Below are 20116 nucleotides of genomic sequence, written 5' to 3' on the forward strand. Positions count from 1 at the left end.
ATAAAGATAAATACCGGAGAATAATAGAAGCCTATATCAAAACCGGAAAATAAAAACCGATCTATTATTGGATACAAAACGAGACAATACTCCAAACAGAGTTGCTTTCTTTACTCCTTTCACAATATCCTACAACTGAACATGAATGAGAAATAGCCTATAGTGTCGCCTAATATTTGTGAGCAAAACTTTCTTTTGACATTCTAAAATATTCTTGCATAAGTGTATTTTTTGTAAAATTTTTGTTAGAGCCAGAGACTGTTAAATAAAACATGCTCTGGTTCTCCCGGTCTTATTTCCGACGAGAAATTGGTTGCCAAGCATTGCATCATTCCTTTCATGTGACTCCCTTACGCCCCAAATTCGTCCTGGCTGCATCACATCTTCACGTCACACAAACTACCCAGAGTGGAGACAAACCAGTCGTCCTTTGGAGCCCGCCTTTACTGTAGAATACAATTACCAATTGGATGTCGCCAAGCAAAATAATTTAGCGCGTAGATTACTATTGTACCATCTGGTTGTCAGTCATTTCATCATCAGCTAATGGGCTTCGGTTAAGTAAAAACTAAAAAAAAACTTCCCGTCGAGTTCGGTTGGCGTCACCATATATAAAGATCACCGGGAGTTCCCGAAAAATCACATTCAGTATCCGAAGCCGAACAATGGTTAACATGAGCTATCACCAATCTCAACTAAAATATATACACAGTCCGAACCCAAGACAGTCGAGAAAGCGAAATACCAAAAGAAAAAGGGTAAGTGTATTTTATTCTGATTAGTTTTTAAAGTTGCTGATTGTCTTTTAGGGACTTCTATAGGAGTTCTAATTTTAATTTGGCAGCTGATCGTCTCTCGTTTCTCCTTTTGGAAAAGATTGTGAATGTTGTTTGGCAACTTTCCCCATGTCTGTTTTAGGACCGCAGTTGCCGTGAGCAATTATAATTGACATTTGTTATATTTATATCCAAGATTGAGGGGGACATTTGTCTGTATATTTGACTTTGATCCCTAAGTGGCGTTCTCTCTGCTACGGGCTCTCTCTCTCAGAAGTTTGACATAACACAGACAGCTGAGCTGTCAAACGTTTACATAACGTTTTACAAAGTTTTGTTTCGGTATTATTTACTGTTATCAAAGTTCAGGCTTTTGTTTGATCAATCTGTAAGATGTCATTTATCCAGACATTATATTTGTTTTGTTAATAGCCTATTAAATAACACAAATAAACACTCATTTGTCTTGACAGAATAAGATCGCATGGCTATTCGGAGTGGACTTTTCATTAGAATAGGAAGGTTGTCATCGTCTCATCCCGGTGTTTTGTACCGTTTTCACGCAGGCTTTTGTTTCGCCGTCCTGTCCTCTGATTCCATGACGTAATGCCTTGGCTGGGAGAACCAGCGCAGCCTTCCTCACCACATCCGAGAAACACTTAGCCTGTAGTTGCATAAATATCACCTTTCTGAAACTCTATTCTTCAAAGAATACATGATAGAAATATATAGATATTCTTCATAAAAGTATTTGCCAAGAATTGGGCTGCATTTATTGATGAATGTCTACTTGTCTACGTCACGCTAGCTGTGTTGTGGTCCCAGGTTATTTCACGTCCACCAAGTGGTTTTTAAAGTACCTTTAACTATTTAATGTCAACGATAAACCTCTATTTTTAGAAGAAAAGAAAAAATGTGGCATGTTGGGAAGATTACATGTTGAAATCTATTTGTTCTTTTTCATGAGCTTGTGTAAATCGAAATCAAGGATGTTTTGATCGAAATAGAATTAATTTTGGACTGTGGCAGGAGCCCTCGAGGCCCTACGGAGTGACTGGTTTTTAGATGATTTTCCACACATACACATTTTTTTTTTTTTTACCAGAAAATGTGAAACCATAGCATTGTAGTTTGTCAAGTTATTGTATTCATTAAATCCACATCAAATCAGTTTTATAGGCCTGCGTTCAACCATTTTTAACAATGCTTTGTCAGGTTGTTTATCAAGTTGAGTGCCTCAGCTATATTTTCAGTCAGCTGTTATAAAATATACATTTCTGTTTCACATTCTAACATCTCAACACACTGTATTGAATAATCGTTGTATTAATTACTGCCATATATATTCTTTCTAGACTTGTTGGGACAAATTATCGCCAACGACCAATTGCCAGACGTGATCATAAGAGCCTTTCAGAAGGTGAATTAAGTTTCCTCCTTCTGTTGATTTCAGGGTTGTTTTTACTGACTGTTGGATGACAAGTTGACCTCATTATAACTTAGATCAATGCATTTATTTTAAAGATTTTAACGTGATAATGTTTGAAATTAAGTCATCACTACAGCTCGTGTTTTTGACAATATAATTCTATATAAAAGACAGATTTTTTGCAGTAGACCCATGTGTCCACTATTTAACCATTTAGTGAAAAAGTCTCTGTTTTCAAACAATATAGAAATTACAATACTGGTACTTTGTTCAATTGCTTATCCTCCTTCAACTCTAGATAATTCATAACATGTACTAACTTAGCTGTGCAATAGAACAGTCTCTCTTACATATAGCTTTCACCCGAGTGATTTGAATATGGATCCCGATGCCTACCTAGCCTTTTGTAGAGAAACCACGTAACAGTTCATGCAGGAGATAGATATATAAAATAATTATTTCATCATTCTAAAACTGAACCCTCCTGTCTGGACAACCCACAGTCCTGGTCCAGCGCGTTCCAGCGTGTGGAAGACTCATCGGTGTCGACTGAGTAACGGAGCGAAAGATGACTGCCGAGTGGCTTCACCTGCCCCCTCCGTACCCCCCAGGTGTGGGACCGCTGTGTGGTGCAGAGTTGGAGGCGTGGTATGAGGACCTGCAGGACATACTGGGATCAGACGGGGGCGGGGCCAAACTGGCGCGTGCCCCTCCCTGCTCTGAGGTCAGTTGAGATTTAAAAAAAAATAGTTTTGATCTATATGGATTGATCTATCAACGACGACTGATTGATTGATGATCGTCGATGTGTTTCGGCTTTTGAATCCGTTGTTGTTTTCTTCTTCTCTTTTTCATGATGCAACTCTTTCCACAGTGCTGATGTAAGAAGCTTCTTCGACAGTACCATTCCCTAACGCACACACTTTCCTCTCCTTTGTCCTCTCCTCTGTCCTTCTCCTCTCCTTTGTCCTCTCCTCTGTCCTCTCCTCTGTCCTTTGTCGTCCTCCTCTGTCCTTTGTCGTCCTCCTCTGTCCTTTGTCCTCTTCTCGGTCCTTTGTCCTCTTCTCGGTCCTTTGTCCTCTTCTCGGTCCTTTGTCCTCTTCTCGGTCCTTTGTCCTCTTCTCGGTCCTTTGTCCTCTTCTCGGTCCTTTGTCCTCTTCGGTCCTCTGTCCTTTCTCCTCTCCTCTGTCCTGTCCCTTCTCCTCTCCTCTGTCCCTTCTCCTCTGTTCCTTCTCCTCTCCTCTGTCCCTTCTCCTCTCCTCTGTCCCTTCTCCTCTTCTCCTGTCCCTTCTCCTCTCCTCCCTCCCTCGTTCTCTTCTCTCTCTCTCGTTCTCTTCTCTTCTCTCGTTCTCTTTTCTTCTCTCTCTCTCGTTCTCTTCTCTTCTTCTCTCTCTCTCGTTCTCTTCTTCTCTCTCTCTCGTTCTCTTCTTCTCTCTCTCTCTCGTTCTCTTCTCTTCTCTCCCGTTCTCTTCTCTTCTCTCTCTCGTTCTCTTTTCTTCTCTCTCTCGTTCTCTTCTCTTCTTCTCTCTCTCTCGTTCTCTTCTCTTCTTCTCTCTCTCTCGTTCTCTTCTCTTCTTCTCTCTCTCGTTCTCTTCTTCTCTCTCTCGTTCTCTTCTCTTCTTCTCTCTCTCGTTCTCTTCTCTTCTTCTCTCTCTCGTTCTCTTCTCTTCTTCTCTCTCTCGTTCTCTTCTCTTCTTCTCTCTCTCGTTCTCTTCTCTTCTTCTCATTCTCCCCTTCTCCCTCTCCCCTTCTCCCTCTCCCCTTCTTCTCTCGTTCTCTTGTATGTTCTTCAGAAGGAGCCGGAGTTCCTAGATGTTTTGGAGAGCTGTTCCCTGACATGGCTGACAGACGGGGTGGGTGTCGGGGGCGAGGCGTGGGACGGAGGTGAGGGGGTCCAGAGGGTCACGATCCCGGAGGAGCCTCCTACCCATCCACCCCACCACACCTCCAACACCTCCCGTCCGAGTCCAGCTGAGGAAAGGGCGGAGAGGCAAGGGGACAGGGAGGGAGGGAGGGATGGAGAAAGAGGTGGCTCAGGAGGAGGGGGCCTGTTGCCCCCAGAGTTCTTTGAGTTGCTGAACGAGGGAGGGGTGGGCATGGTGGAGACCGGAGGGGTGGGCATGGTGGAGACAGGAGGGATCATGGTGAGCGGTAGCCACCACCATCATCATCATCAGCTTCATCATCACTCCGACAATGTCCAACAACCTGAGTCTCCCTCCGCCAGCGAGGAGGAAAACACCTGTGTCCCCGACTCTCCCTCCTGCTCTCCGTCCGACTCTCCCTCCTGCTCTTCGTCTGCCTCTCCGTCCACCTCTCTCAACTGCTCTCCTCCTTCCTCTCCTACTAGCACCTCGTTCTCCTCGTCTCGGCAGGACAAACGCAAGAGGGGCAACTCTCTGTCCTTCCCTTCCTCCGGCTCACACTCATCCTCCTCTTCTGCAAAGAAGAGCAGGAGAGAGAGGGAGCAGGAGAACGAGAGGAAGGTGCAGGAGCTGACAGATCAGAACGAGAGGTTGAAAGCAGAGATAGACAGACTGGGAGAGGAGGTGCAGAGGACACGCCGAGCCCTGATAGAGAGACTAGTTAACACCAGGAAGTGAGGGAGGAAGGAAGTAACAAGGCAGAACATGAGCATTTGGAATAGCAGGTTGGCGGTGAAGAGTTTAACACGATGGAGACTTTGAAATGCCTTTTCTAGACAGCACTAAGAGAGAAACCAAAAGATATGTTTTAAGAAGAAAGTTAAATGATAATTTTCTGAAAAACTGTATGAGAAAGTAAGAAGGAAAAAGGGGTAGATATAAAGAAAGAGCGAGCGATGGAAGAGGAAGTCAAAGGAACAGCACAGAGAGAAAGAACGGTGGCAGACAGATGGACATACAGGGTGTAAAATAATGGAAGAAAAGGTTCAGACAGGTGGACATACAGGGTGTAAAATAATGGATGAAAAGGTTCAGACAGATGGACATACAGGGTGTAAAATAATGGATGAAAAGGTTCAGACAGATGGACATACAGGGTGTAAAATAATGGATGAAAAGGTTCAGACAGATGGACATACAGGGTGTAAAATAATGGATGAAAAGGTTCAGACAGATGGACATACAGGGTGTAAAATAATGGATGAAAAGGTTCAGACAGATGGACATACAGGGTGTAAAATAATGGATGAAAAGGTTCAGACAGATGGACATACAGGGTGTAAAATAATGGATGAAAAGGTTCAGACAGATGGACATACAGGGTGTAAAATAATGGATGAAAAGGTTCAGACAGATGGACATACAGGGTGTAAAATAAGGCAGGAAAAGCATCAGAAGGTGGATGGGTCATGTTCTCTGTTGAGAGGTTACAGTGTACTGTATCTACATGTAGGGTCGGTCGTCTCAGGAAGCATCTTAGAAATAGATGGGTTAACTAACGACGAATGATTGGGCCGTTTAGGTTATTCAGTCTCGCGTAGAGGTCAGTATGAAGTACGGATGGGTTAGATTCAATTAACCGATTGGGGCCTTTGATTCCAAAAATGAAGGAATTGATTCGGAAGCATCTACCTATGAAGATTGTGAACCAACACCTATATATCCCAAGCGTTGCATGGGTCACGTTCATTAAGCATCAAATGCAAAGAAACAAAGTGGGACAAGGTGGACAAAAAAACAACAACATTTGTTTAGTTCTGTTGCAAAACATTTTAAAACGTTTTCTGTTGGGTGCCCTAATGAATGCGATTGTGATTGGGCGTTTTGCTCGTTAAGCCTAGTGAAGGGATTAGTAAAAATTCTGATTTGTTTCGGGGTGTCGGCATTGATTCCAAAATTATGGCTAATCGAAAAAAACAATGAAAGTGATTTTTCCCTTTGCTAGGATTTATTGATTGGGGGGGTTTGGTAGGAATTTTTATTGATCGGGCTCCGTCAACGAAGCGATTCTGACAAACATGTGTTGGACTCATTCCTAGTATGAAGGTAGTGAGAACTAAAACAAGGACAGTGCAGTTCATAGTCACGCCATCCTTTATCTAGCCTGGTTAAACCTGACTGAATGCTAAGCCTACCTTTGTTTCCCAGGGAAGCAACCGTGAAACGTAGCTAAATACCAGGCTATCCCTTATCCGCCAACCTCAAATCTAAAATGAATCCTAAAGACTGCAGAGACCATCAGAGATAATATTTCTTGTCCAGTTTCTGGAGTAATATAGATAATATAGTAATATAGATGTAATAGTAATATATATAGTATACTATATAGTAATATAGAGCTCAGGAAAGTTTGTCAGTCAGTAACTCAGTACTTCTATAAGCCGCTACGGCTTTACTGTGCGTGGATAGTTTTACACCGAGAACGTTGGATAGTTTTACACCGAGAACGTGGGATAGTTTTACACCTAGAACGTGGGATAGTTTTACACCTAGAACGTTGGATAGTTTTACACCGAGAACGTGGGATAGTTTTACACCTAGAACGTGGGATAGTTTTACACCTAGAACGTGGGATAGTTTTACACCTAGAACGTGGGATAGTTTTACACCTAGAACGTGGGATAGTTTTACACCTAGAACGTGGGATAGTTTTACACCGAGAACGTTGGATAGTTTTACACCGAGAACGTGGGATAGTTTTACACCGAGAACGTGGGATAGTTTTACACCTAGAACGTTGGATAGTTTTACACCTAGAACGTGGGATAGTTTTACACCGAGAACGTGGGATAGTTTTACACCTAGAACGTGGGATAGTTTTACACCTAGAACGTTGGATAGTTTTATACTGAGAACACATCTTTTTCTATCAAATTGACTGAATTTAGTGGTAGTGATATTTACAATGTAGAGCTCTACCCTGATTCACATATATATTTTATATACTCCTGTATTATACGAACACAGTTCTACTGAAATAAAACCTTCACTGTACCCATATTGATTCAACATTTCACTGTCAATGATGCATCGGTTTAGTGGTTGAATTGTTTCTGTTAAAATGACAAGGAAACATTGTATGTACTTTTGTTATTGTATGATTAGAGTTGCAAATAAAATCCTATAAAAACATTTTTATTGTCTTGGAATGTCTATTTGATTGAAATGTAAAGTGAGATGCATATCAGGTCCAAACAAATGCTTTAATCTTTGAAGGTGTCAAATTAAGAAAATAAAAAACATTTCAGCCTCTGTTTCTGAATTCATTTATCACAGAATTTGCAAAAAAAAAAGAAGTTATTTTTAGCAAATGTATTTATTTGATTTGAAGAAATGGGAAATGGAAATATGTAAAAACATGACTTTTTTTATTTTTATTTTTTTATATAACAATATTACAATATCATTATGCAGACATCGTTCTACACACACCGACCTGAACTACTGGCTGCATAGTGACAGTAGAGCCGTTGCCGGGTGCCACCAGCCTGGTCGCAGCGACACCATTTTATAACTCTTCATGATACCGTGATAAAATGACGGGGAACCCACCGAGCCAGCAGCCTACTAGAACCTGCTACTTCGAGTAAAGAGATGTAGAAATAGTCTTGACTGAATATTTTGTAGCAGTTTTCAATTTACCCCCCTCTTCGATTACTGATCTTTCCTATTACTCTGTCCCCATGAGCAACAAAACGTTGTCTTCCATCCTGTCACAGATGTGTTTATGTGTCTCATATTTCAACTTATTATTATTCAAATCTTGCCTCTACTTAGCTCATATTTGTCCAGCCTCTTGTTGGTCTTCTCTCTCTTTCTAATCACTTCTTCTTGCCTTTTGTCAGCACTGGTTCTGGGTCCTTTCCCTCAGCCAGGGACAGCCGTTTCTTCAGTTCCAGTAGTTTGGTGACCTCTGCTCCAATCACAGTTTCCTCTGCCTTCTGGCCCTTCAGGGTCCGGACCTTCTCGCCCTGGTAGAGAGCAGAGAGCAGGTTAGACTAACGACATTACCAACTAGCAACTTCTCCCCCTGGCAGAGAGCAGAGAGCAGGTTAGACTAACGACATTACCAACTAGCACCTTCTCCCCCTGGTAGAGAGCAGGTCAGACTGACGACATTACCAACTAGCACCGTCTCCCCCTGGTAGAGAGCAGAGTAGGTCAGACTGACGACATTACCAACTAGCACCTTCTCCCCCTGGCAGAGAGCAGGTCAGACTGACGACATTAACAACTAGCACCGTCTCCCCCTGGTAGAGAGCAGAGAGTAGGTCAGACTGACGACATTACCAACTAGCACCTTCTCCCCCTGGTAGAGAGCAGGTCAGACTGACGACATTACCAACTAGCACCGTCTCCCCTGGTAGACAACAGAGAGCAGGTCAGACTGATGACATTACCAACTAGCACCTTCTCCCCCTGGTAGAGAGCAGGTTAGACTGACAACATTACCAACTAGCACCTTCTCCCCTTGGTAGAGAGCAGAGAGCAGGTCAGACTGATGACATTACCAACTAGCACCTTCTCCCCCTGGTAGAGAGCAGAGAACAGGTCAGACTGACGCAACTAGGTTCTCCCCCTGGTAGAGACAGGTTAGACTGACGACATTACCAACTAGCACCTACTCCCCCTGGTAGACAACAGAGAGCAGGTTAGACTAACGACATTACCAACTAGCACCTTCTCTCCCTGGCAGAGAGCAGAGAGCAGGTTAGACTGATGACATTACCAACTAGCACCTTCTCCCCCTGGCAGAGAGCAGGTTAGACTAACGACATTACCAACTAGCACCTACTCCCCCTGGTAGACAACAGAGAGCAGGTTAGACTGACGACATTACCAACTAGCACCTACTCCCCCTGGTAGACAACAGAGAGCAGGTTAGACTAACGACATTACCAACTAGCACCTTCTCTCCCTGGCAGAGAGCAGAGTCAGGTTAGACTGACAACATTACCAACTAGCACCTTCTCCCCCTGGCAGAGAGCAGAGAGCAGGTTAGACTGACGACATTACCAACTAGCACCTTCTCCCCCTGGTAGAGAGCAGGTCAGACTAGTGTTAAACTCTCCTTCCAGTGTCTACAGTAATATGGAGTGGGTAACAGTTAGCTGGCTGAGGGGTCAGGTGTAGAAGTGGGTAACAGTTAGCTCACTGAGGGGTCAGGTGTAGAAGTGGGCTGAGGGTCAGGTGTAGATGTGGGTAACAGTTAGCTCACTGAGAGGTCAGGTGTAGCCGGCTGAGGGGTCAGGTGTAGATGTGGGTAACAGTTAGCTCACTGAGAGGTCAGGTGTAGAAGTCAGGGTAACAGTTAGCTCACTGAGAGGTCAGGTGTGATGTGGGTAACAGTTAGCTCACTGAGAGGTCAGGTGTAGAAGTTAGCCGGCTGAGGGGTCAGGTGTACTGAGAGGGGTCAGGTGTAGAAGTGGGTAACAGTTAGCTCACTGAGGGGTCAGGTGTGTTAGAGGGGTCAGTGGGTAACAGTTAGCTCACTGAGGGGTCAGGTGTAGAAGTGGGTAACAGTTAGCTCACTGAGAGGTCAGGTGTAGAAGTGGGTAACAGTTAGCTCACTGAGAGGTCAGGTGTAGAAGTTAGCCGGCTGAGGGGTCAACAGTTAGCTCACTGAGGGTCAGGTGTAGATGTGGGTAACAGTTAGCTCACTGAGGGGTCAGGTGTAGAAGTTAGCTGGCTGAGGGGTCAGGTGTAGATGTGGGTAACAGTTAGCTCACTGAGGGGTCAGGTGTAGAAGTTAGCCGGCTGAGGGGTCAGGTGTAGAAGTGGGTAACAGTTAGCTCACTGAGAGGTCAGGTGTAGAAGTGGGTAACAGTTAGCTCACTGAGGGGTCAGGTGTAGATGTGGGTAACAGTTAGCTCACTGAGAGGTCAGGTGTAGATGTGGGTAACAGTTAGCTCACTGAGAGGTCAGGTGTAGAAGTGGGTAACAGTTAGCTCACTGAGAGGTCAGGTGTAGAAGTTAGCCGGCTGAGGGGTCAGGTGTAGAAGTTAGCTGGCTGAGGGGTCAGGTGTAGATGTGGGTAACAGTTAGCTCACTGAGGGGTCAGGTGTAGAAGTTAGCCGGCTGAGGGGTCAGGTGTAGATGTGGGTAACAGTTAGCTCACTGAGAGGTCAGGTGTAGAAGTGGGTAACAGTTAGCTCACTGAGAGGTCAGGTGTAGATGTGGGTAACAGTTAGCTCACTGAGAGGTCAGGTGTAGATGTGGGTAACAGTCAGCTCACTGAGAGGTCAGGTGTAGAAGTGGGTAACAGTCAGCTCACTGAGGGGTCAGGTGTAGAAGTGGGTAACAGTTAGCTCACTGAGGGTCAGGTGTAGAAGTGGGTAACAGTTAGCTCACTGAGAGGTCAGGTGTAGAAGTGGGTAACAGTTAGCTCACTGAGGGGTCAGGTGTAGAAGTGGGTAACAGTTAGCTCACTGGGTCAGGTGTAGAAATGGGTAACAGTTAGCTCACTGAGAGGTCAGGTGTAGAAGTGGGTAACAGTTAGCTCACTGAGGGGTCAGGTGAAAGTGGGTAACAGTTAGCTCACTGAAAAACAGTGGTTTTAGCTCACTGAGGGGTCAGGTGTAGAAGTGGGTAACAGTTAGCTCACTGAGAGGTCAGGGTAGAAGTGGGTAACAGTTAGCTCACTGAGGGGTCAGGTGTAGAAGTGGGTAACAGTTAGCTCACTGAGAGGTCAGGTGTAGATAACAGTTAGCTCACTGACTGTGAAATGGCTGAGGGGTCAGGTGTGATGTCACTTTACTCACTGCCTGTATGTCCCGTTAGCTCACTGAGGGGTCAGGTGTAAAGTGGGTAACAAGACACTTCAGGTGAAAATCATTAGCTCTTGAGGGTCAGGTGTATTTAGCATTGTTTAGATGTGGGTAATTAGCTCACTGAGGGGTCAGGTGTAGAAGTTAGCCCCCTCCATGTAGATGTGGGTAACAGTTAGCTGGCTGAGGGGTCAGTGTTAACTTAGCTCACTGAGAGGTCAGGTGTAGAAGTGGGTAACAGTTAGCTCACTGAGAGGTCAGGTGTAGATGTGGGTAACAGTTAGCTGGCTGAGGGTCAGGTGTAGAAGTTAGCTGGCTGATGTAGAAATGGGTAACAGTTAGCTCACTGTAGCCGTTTACGTGTGAAACTTAGTTCTCTATTGAAAAACAGTGGTTTGCTTTGGGCGTTTATGTGCCTTTTGTCAGCACTGGTTCTGGTCCTTTCCTCAGACAGGATACACGACATGACTGTTTCTTCAGTTTACACATGCCTATGTCCCGCATGGCAAAGTAACAAGACATTTCTGGTGAAAGTCATGTCTTAGGGGCCAGTTATTTCATTGTTTCTCGCCTTTTCCCTTCAGTTCCGTCCCCCTCCATCTTACCTGTTCTGCCACAGCCAGTGTTAACTCCCTGGCTCTCTCAGCGTCTACTCCGCACCTTCTCCCCCGGATCTGAAGCTGGGGTTGTGGCAGGCTGGGCGTTCTTCTTGCCTTTTGTCAGCACTGGTTCTGGGTCCTTTCCCTCAGCCAGGGACAGCCGTTTCAGTTCCAGTAGTTTGGTGACCTCTGCCAATCACAGTTTTCTCTGCACTGGCCCTTCAGGGTCCGCCCTGGTAGAAGCAGAGAGCAGGTTAGACTAACGACATTACCAACTAGCACCTTCTCCCCCTGGTAGAGAGCAGAGAGCAGGTTAGACTAACGACATTACCAACTAGCACCCTCTCCCCCTGGCAGAGAGCAGAGAGCAGGTCAGACTGACGACATTACCAACTAGCACCTTCTCCCCCTGGTAGAGAGCAGGTCAGACTGACGACATTACCAACTAGCACCTTCTCTCCCTGGTAGAGAGCAGGTCAGACTGACGACATTACCAACTAGCACCTTCTCCCCCTGGTAGAGAGCAGAGAACAGGTCAGACTGACGACATTACCAACTAGCACCTTCTCTCCCTGGTAGAGAGCAGGTCAGACTGACGACATTACCAACTAGCACATTCTCCCCCTAGCAGAGGTCAGACTGACGACATTACCAACTAGCACCTTCTCCCCCTGGTAGAGAACAGAGAGCAGGTCAGACTGACGACATTACCAACTAGCACCTTCTCTCCCTGGTAGAGAACAGGTCAGACTGACGACATTACCAACTAGCACCTTCTCCCCCTGGTAGAGAGCAGGTGAGACTGACGACATTACCAACTAGCACCTTCTCTCCCTGGTAGAGAACAGGTCAGACTGACGACATTACCAACTAGCACCGTCTCCCCCTGGTAGAGAGCAGAGAACAGGTCAGACTGACGACATTACCAACTAGCACCTTCTCTCCCTGGCAGAGAGCAGGTCAGACTGACGACATTACCAACTAGCACCTTCTCCCCCTGGTAGAGAGCAGGTCAGACTGACGACATTACCAACTAGCACCTTCTCCCCCTGGTAGAGAACAGGTCAGACTGACGACATTACCAACTAGCACCTTCTCCCCCTGGTAGAGAACAGGTCAGACTGACGACATTACCAACTAGCACCGTCTCCCCCTGGTAGAGAACAGGTCAGACTGACGACATTACCAACTAGCACCTTCTCCCCCTGGTAGAGAGCAGGTCAGACTGACGACATTACCAACTAGCACCTTCTCCCCTGGTAGAGAGCAGGTCAGACTGACGACATTACCAACTAGTCAGTTAATTAATGAACACCGTCTCACCATGGAGCAGAAATAATGTAGAATAGAAGGGACAAATATCACGTTTCGATATATTTGATCGAGAGGTAACGTGAGCATCAGGAATCATCCACATCACACAATATCCCACATTGGTAACATATCCCAATATCAGGACGTCATCCTAACAAGACATCTTGGAAGAAAATCATGTACTTTGTAACTGTCTCAGGGGACGATTATTTAATTGCTTAAACTTCCATTGTTTCTCCCCTAATTTCTAATTCGTTACATTCGTCCCCCTCCATCTTACCTGTTCTGCCACAGCCAGTGTTAACTCCCTGGCTCTCTCAGCGTCTACTCCGTTCACTGCAGTCTGAGCAGCCGGATCTGAAGCTGGGGTTGTGGCAGGCTCGTTGACATCAGGCTGGGCTGTCGTCTTTGGCTAGAATAGACGGGTTTCAGATGTTATTAAGTAATTCTTCTCCAACAATCACTAGTACATTTCACGCTCAGAAAATAAACATTTGTTGTTAAGAAAGTTATCATACAATGTTAATGGGTTAATGGGAACAAGAAAACTAAGACATTTTCATTCCCTCAAAAATAAATTAAATAAAGCACACATTTTCTTATTTTATCCGGAGCGATAAAATCTAATTGTTTAGTATGAGTTAGTGTACATTAATGAAGACATATGGCCACACATGAATGGAACACCAATATGGAGTGTTAACAGTGTCTACAGTAATATAGTGTTAACAGTGTCTACAGTAATATATAGTGTTAACAGTGTCTACAGTAATATAGTGTTAACAGTGTCTACAGTAATATGGAGCGTCTACAGTAATATGGAGTGTTAACAGTGTCTACAGTAATATAGTGTTAACAGTGTCTACAGTAATATGGAGCGTTAAGTAATATGGAGTGTTAACAGTGTCTACAGTAATATAGTGTTAACAGTGTCTACAGTAATATGGAGTGTCTACAGTAATATGGAGTGTTAACAGTGTCTACAGTAATATAGTGTTAACAGTGTCTACAGTAATATGGAGTGTTAAGTGTCTACAGTAATATAGTGTTAACAGTGTCTACAGTAATATGGAGTGTTAACAGTGTCTACAGTAATATAGTGTTAACAGTGTCTACAGTAATATGGAGTGTTAAGTGTCTACAGTAATATGGAGTGTTAACAGTGTCTACAGTAATATGGAGTCTACAGTAATATGGAGTGTTAACAGTGTCTACAGTAATATAGGTAATATGGAGTGTTAACAGTGTCTACAGTAATATGGAGTGTTAACAGTAATATGGAGTGTTAACAGTGTCTACAGTAATATATTATTTTTTTATTTTTTTTTTTTTATTTAACCAGGTAGGCTAGTTGAGAACAAGTTCTCATTTGCAACTGAGACCTGGCCAAGATAAAGCTTAGCAGTGTGAACAGACAACACAGAGTTACACATGGAGTAAACAATTAACAAGTCAATAACACAGTACAAAAAAAGGGAGTCTATATACATTGTGTGCAAAAGGCATGAGGAGGTAGGCGAATAATTACAATTTTGCAGATTAGCACTGGAGTGATAAATGATCAGGTGGTCATGTACAGGTAGAGCTACTGGTGTGCAAAAGAGCAGAAAAGTAAATAAATAAAAACAGTGTGGGGATGAGGTAGGTGAAAATGGGTGGGCTATTTACCGATAGATTATGTACAGCTGCAGCGATCGGTTAGCTGCTCAGATAGCACATGTTTGTAGTTGGTGAGGGAGATAAGTCTCCAACTTCAGGGATTTTGCAATTCGTTCCAGTCACAGGCAGCAGAGTACTGGAACGAAAGGCAGCCAAATGAGGTGTTGGCTTTAGGGATGATCAGTGAGATACACCTGCTGGAGCGCGTGCTACGGATGGGTGTTGCCATCGTGACCAGTGAACTGAGATAAGGCGGAGCTTTACCTAGCATGGACTTGTAGATGACCTGGAGCCAGTGGGTCTGGCGACGAATATGTAGCGAGGGCCAGCCGACTAGAGCATACAAGTCGCAGTGGTGGGTGGTATAAGGTGCTTTAGTGACAAAACGGATGGCACTGTGATAAACTGCATCCAGTTTGCTGAGTAGAATGTTGGAGGCAATTTTGTAGATGACATCGCCGAAGTCGAGGATCGGTAGGATAGTCAGTTTTACTAGGGTTAGTTTGGCGGCGTGAGTGAAGGAGGCTTTGTTGCGGAATAGAAAGCCGACTCTTGATTTGATTTTCAATTGGAGATGTTTGATATGAGTCTGGAAGGAGAGTTTACAGTCTAGCCAGACACCTAGGTACTTATAGGTGTCCACATATTCAAGGTCGGAACCATCCAGGGTGGTGATGCTCGTCGGGCATGCGGGTGCAGGCAGCGATCGGTTGAAAAGCATGCATTTGGTTTTACTAGCGTTTAAGAGCAGTTGGAGGCCACGGAAGGAGTGTGTATGGCATTGAAGCTCGTTTGGAGGTTAGATATCACAGTGTCCAAGGACGGGCCGGAAGTATATAGAATGGTGTCGTCTGCGTAGAGGTGGATCAGGGAATCACCCGCAGCAAGAGCAACATCATTGATATATACAGAGAAAAGAGTCGGCCCGAGAATTGAACCCTGTGGCACCCCCATAGAGACTGCCAGAGGACCGGACAGCATGCCCTCCGATTTGACACACTGAACTCTGTCTGCAAAGTAGTTGGTGAACCAGGCAAGGCAGTCATCCGAAAAACCGAGGCTACTGAGTCTGCCGATAAGAATATGGTGATTGACAGAGTCGAAAGCCTTGGTAAGGTCGATGAAGACGGCTGCACAGTACTGTCTTTTATCGATGGCGGATATGATATCGTTTAGTACCTTGAGTGTGGCTGAGGTGCACCCGTGACAGGCTCGGAAACTAGATTGCACAGCGGAGAAGGTACGGTGGGATTCGAGATGGTCAGTGACCTGTTTGTTGACTTGGCTTTCGAAGACCTTAGATAGGCAGGGCAGGATGGATATAGGTCTGTAACAGTTTGGGTCCAGGGTGTCTCCCCTTTGAAGAGGGGGATGACTGCGGCAGCTTTCAATCCTTGGGGATCTCAGACGATATGAAAGAGAGGTTGAACAGGCTGGTAATAGGGGTTGCGACAATGGCGGCGGATAGTTTCAGAAATAGAGGGTCCAGATTGTCAAGCCCAGCTGATTTGTACGGGTCCAGGTTTTGCAGCTCTTTCAGAACATCTGCTATCTGGATTTGGGTAAAGGAGAACCTGGAAGGGCTTGGGCGAGAAGCTGCGGTGGGGGCGGAGCTGTTGGCTGAGGTTGGAGTAGCCAGGCGGAAGGCATGGCCAGCCGTTGAGAAATGCTTGTTGAAGTATAGCGTTAAGTGTCTACAGTCATATGGAGCGTTAAGTGTCTACAGTAATATGGAGCGTTAACAGTGTCTACAGTAATATAGTGCAGTGTCTACAGTAATATGGAGCAGTGTCTACAGTAATATAGTGTTAACAGTGTCTACAGTAATATGGAGTGTTAACAGTGTCTACAGTAATATAGTGTTAACAGTGTCTACAGTAATATAGTGTTAACGGTGTCTACAGTAATATGGAGCGTTAAGTGTCTACAGTAATATAGTGTTAACAGTGTCTACAGTAATATGGCGTTAACAGTGTCTACAGTAATATAGTGTTAACAGTGTCTACAGTAATATGGAGCGTTAACAGTGTCTACAGTCATATGGAGCGTTAAGTGTCTACAGTAATATGGAGCTTTAACAGTGTCTACAGTAATATGGCGTTAACAGTGTCTACAGTAATATAGTGTTAACAGTGTCTACAGTAATATAGTGTTAACAGTGTCTACAGTAATATGAGGCGTTAAGTGTCTACAGTAATATAGTGTTAACAGTGTCTATAGTAATATAGCATTGACAGTGTCTACAGTAATATAGTGTTAACAGTGTCTATAGTAATATAGCGTTAACAGTGTCTATAGTAATATAGCGTTAACAGTGTCTACAGTAATATGGCGTTAACAGTGTCTACAGTAATATATAGTGTTAACAGTGTCTACAGTAATATAGTGTTAACAGTGTCTATAGTAATATAGCGTTAACAGTGTCTACAGTAATATAGCGTTAACAGTGTCTACAGTAATATGGAGCGTTAAGTGTCTACAGTAATATGGCGTTAACAGTGTCTACAGTAATATATAGTGTTAACAGTGTCTACAGTAATATGGAGCGTTAAGTGTCTACAGTAATATAGTGTTAACAGTGTCTATAGTAATATAGCGTTGACAGTGTCTACAGTAATATGGCGTTAACAGTGTCTACAGTAATATATAGTGTTAACAGTGTCTACAGTAATATATAGTGTTAACAGTGTCTACAGTAATATGGAGTGTTAAGTGTCTACAGTAATATAGTGTTAACAGTGTCTATAGTAATATAGCGTTGACAGTGTCTACAGTAATATAGCGTTAACAGTGTCTACAGTAATATAGTGTTAACAGTGTCTACAGTAATATAGCGTTAACAGTGTCTACAGTAATATGGCGTTAACAGTGTCTACAGTAATATGGCGTTAACAGTGTCTACAGTAATATGGAGCGTTAACAGTGTCTACAGTAATATGGAGTGTTAACAGTGTCTACAGTAATATGGAGTGTTAACAGTGTCTACAGTAATATGGAGTGTTAACAGTGTCTACAGTAATATGGAGCGTTAACAATGTCTACAGTAACATAGCGTTAACAGTGTCTACAGTAACATAGCGTTAACAGTGTCTACAGTAATATAGTGTTAACAGTGTCTACAGTAATATATAGTGTTAACAGTGTCTACAGTAATATATAGTGTTAACAGTGTCTACAGTAATATATAGTGTTAACAGTGTCTACAGTAATATATAGTGTTAACAGTGTCTACAGTAATATGGAGCGTTAACAGTGTCTACAGTAATATGGAGCGTTAACAGTGTCTACAGTAATATGGAGTGTCTACAGTAATATGGAGCGTCTACAGTAATATAGTGTTAACAGTGTCTACAGTAATATGGAGCGTTAACAGTGTCTACAGTAATATGGAGTGTTAACAGTGTCTACAGTAATACGGAGTGTTAACAGTGTCATGACGTTGGCCTGGAGGTAGGTTTATGACAGTCATAAATACCCCCCCTTTCCTCTCTCTACCCTACTGATGTGACTATTGAAAATCCTTTGGTAAACATAGAGATTCTGGGAACATCAGAAGTTGCGGGGAAATGAACTATATTCTGGTAATCCGACCAATTCGGTTGTCATCTGAGACATTCTCATCAATGATAAGATGACATAAATTCGGTTGTCATCTGAGACATTCTCATCAATGATAAGATGACATAAACTCTACAGTGGAAAGTCTACACATCAGAGTTATCAGATTCACATGGTATTGTTGTTCAATTTAAATGTTTGAATATGAGATTATTGGTGAAAAGATTAAATGTAATTTTAGCTTCCAAATGAGAGATTTGGGTTTTCAATAAGTTAGGGCTCTGCTCAATCAGTGGCCCGCCACGTGAAGAGACATTGGTTATAACCAATGAAACACGGCCTCCTCTCCCTTCCTATATAAAGCCTTGACGACAATATAACCTCCTGTTCCGAGGATGTGAGGACGACGGTCCATATGTTGAAAAGGACTAACATGTCAACTACAGAACTAAGTCAACCTCAGCGTGAGCTTTGGTTGCGAATGGTATGAACTTTGAACTCTTATTCGCTACAGAAGTGATATCTCCTAGCCGTTGAGTTAGCAACAGCAGCTGCAAATGTGGGCTAGGAAAGGACGGACAGAGTATTCCATCTACCACACAATGACGACACTACAACGTATCCCGTTCACCACCAGAGACACTCTTCAAAGGACAAATGACTCTGTTGGGCAACACGGCCTTCCATCTACCACCAACCTATTGAAGCGCAGCTCAGAGTAAATACTTATTGCATTATCCTTTTCCAAATGGGTGGTAATTTCGAATGCATAGGATATTGTATTTACGATAGCATAGATTCTCCCTTTGTTCTTCAGTCTTCCCGCTCTTTCACTCAAACCCAACCCACTTTTCTTTGTGTAACCAGCTGTCATATCTGTTCCGTCCGCTAGGGACGTTTTAACAAGGCTAATCTGAAAACAAGACTCCCTAAATTTTATCAGCATATCGATTGCGCAACCAGGGTGGAAAAACCTTGGATCACTGTTACTCTAACTTCCGCGACGCATATAAGGCCCTGCCCCGCCCCCTTCGGAAAAGCTGACCACGACTCCATTTTGCTGATACCTGCCTACAGACAAAAGTTTAAAAAGAAGCTCCCACGCTGAGGTCTGTCCAACGCTGGTCCGACCAAGCTGACTCCACACTCCAAGACTGCTTCCACCACGTGGACTGGGACATGTTTCGTATTGCGTCAAATAACAACATTGACGAATACGCTGATTCGGTGTGCGAGTTCATTAGAACTTGCGTTGAAGATGTCGTTCCCATAGCAATGATTAAAACATTCCCTAACCTGAAACCTTGGATTGATGGCAGCATTCGCGTGAAACTGAAAGCGCGAACCACTGCTTTCAATCAGGGCAAGGTGTCTGGTAACATGACTGAATACAAACAATGCAGCTATTCCCTCCGTAAGGCTATCAAACAAGCTAAGCGTCAGCACAGAGACAAAGTAGAATCCCAATTCAACGGCTCAGACACAAGAGGCATGTGGCAGGGTCTACAGTCAATCACGGACTACAGGAAGAAATCCAGCCCAGTCACGGACCAGGATGTCTTGCTCCCAGGCAGACTAAATAACTTTTTTGCCCGCTTTGAGGACAATACAGTGCCACTGACACTGCCTACAACAGAAAAATGCTGTCTCTCCTTCACTGCAGCCGAGGTGAGTAAAACATTTAAACGTGTTAACCCTCGCAAGGCTGCAGGCCCAGACGGCATCCACAGCCGCACCCTCAGAGCATGCGCAGACCAGCTGGCTGGTGTGTTTACGGACATATTCAATCAATCCCTATACCAGTCTGCTGTTCCCACATGCTTCAAGAGGGCCACCATTGTTCCTGTTCCCAAGAAAGCTAAGGTAACTGAGCTAAACGAATACCGCCCGGTGGCACTCACTTCCGTCATCATGAAGTGCTTTGAGAGACTAGTCAAGGACCATATCACCTCCACCCTACCTGACACCCTAGACCCACTCCAATTTGCTTACCGCTCAAATAGGTCCACAGACGATGCAATCTCAACCACACTGCACACTGCCTAACCCATCTGGACAAGAGGAATACCTATGTGAGAATGCTGTTCAT

At 44.1% G+C, this 20116-nt stretch overlaps 2 protein-coding genes across 3 annotated transcripts in view; one reads left to right on the plus strand and one right to left on the minus strand.

The window, feature by feature from the left end:
• Positions 1-565: 565 nt before the first annotated feature.
• Positions 566-7262, plus strand: LOC135540405 (SKI family transcriptional corepressor 2-like). Of its 2 annotated transcripts, none has more exons than XM_064967027.1 (4): positions 566-758; positions 2132-2196; positions 2709-2929; positions 4002-7262. In XM_064967027.1, exons 3-4 carry the CDS (start codon positions 2774-2776, stop codon positions 4806-4808), a joined length of 963 nt encoding a protein of 320 aa, XP_064823099.1. In that variant the 5' UTR covers positions 566-758; positions 2132-2196; positions 2709-2773; the 3' UTR covers positions 4809-7262. The 2 variants fall into 2 exon arrangements, with proteins under 2 accessions (XP_064823099.1, XP_064823098.1); XM_064967026.1 differs by having other exon boundaries at positions 569-758; positions 3999-7262.
• Positions 7263-7481: 219 nt separating this feature from the next.
• The window catches only part of LOC135530129 (methionine--tRNA ligase, cytoplasmic-like), a gene marked incomplete at its 5' end in the record, with an annotated part of 46565 nt that continues 33930 nt past the window's right edge, over positions 7482-20116 (minus strand). The window contains 5 exon segments of the mRNA XM_064958518.1: positions 7482-8101; positions 11503-11551; positions 11553-11685; positions 11991-12009; positions 13091-13222. Of these exon segments, the coding sequence (XP_064814590.1) occupies positions 7952-8101; positions 11503-11551; positions 11553-11685; positions 11991-12009; positions 13091-13222 (483 nt within the window).

The sequence above is a fragment of the Oncorhynchus masou genome, chromosome 5, assembly GCF_036934945.1.
Source record: "Oncorhynchus masou masou isolate Uvic2021 chromosome 5, UVic_Omas_1.1, whole genome shotgun sequence".
NCBI lineage: Eukaryota > Metazoa > Chordata > Actinopteri > Salmoniformes > Salmonidae > Oncorhynchus > Oncorhynchus masou.

Coding starts and splice junctions, on each gene's coding strand:
- LOC135540405 (XM_064967026.1), top strand. CDS start 2,774: ATGACTGCCGAGTGGCTTCACCTGCCCCCTCCGTACCCCCCAGGTGTG. Junction 2,930..3,998: donor GTGCCCCTCCCTGCTCTGAG/GTCAGTTGAGAT, acceptor TATGTTCTTCAG/AAGGAGCCGGAGTTCCTAGA.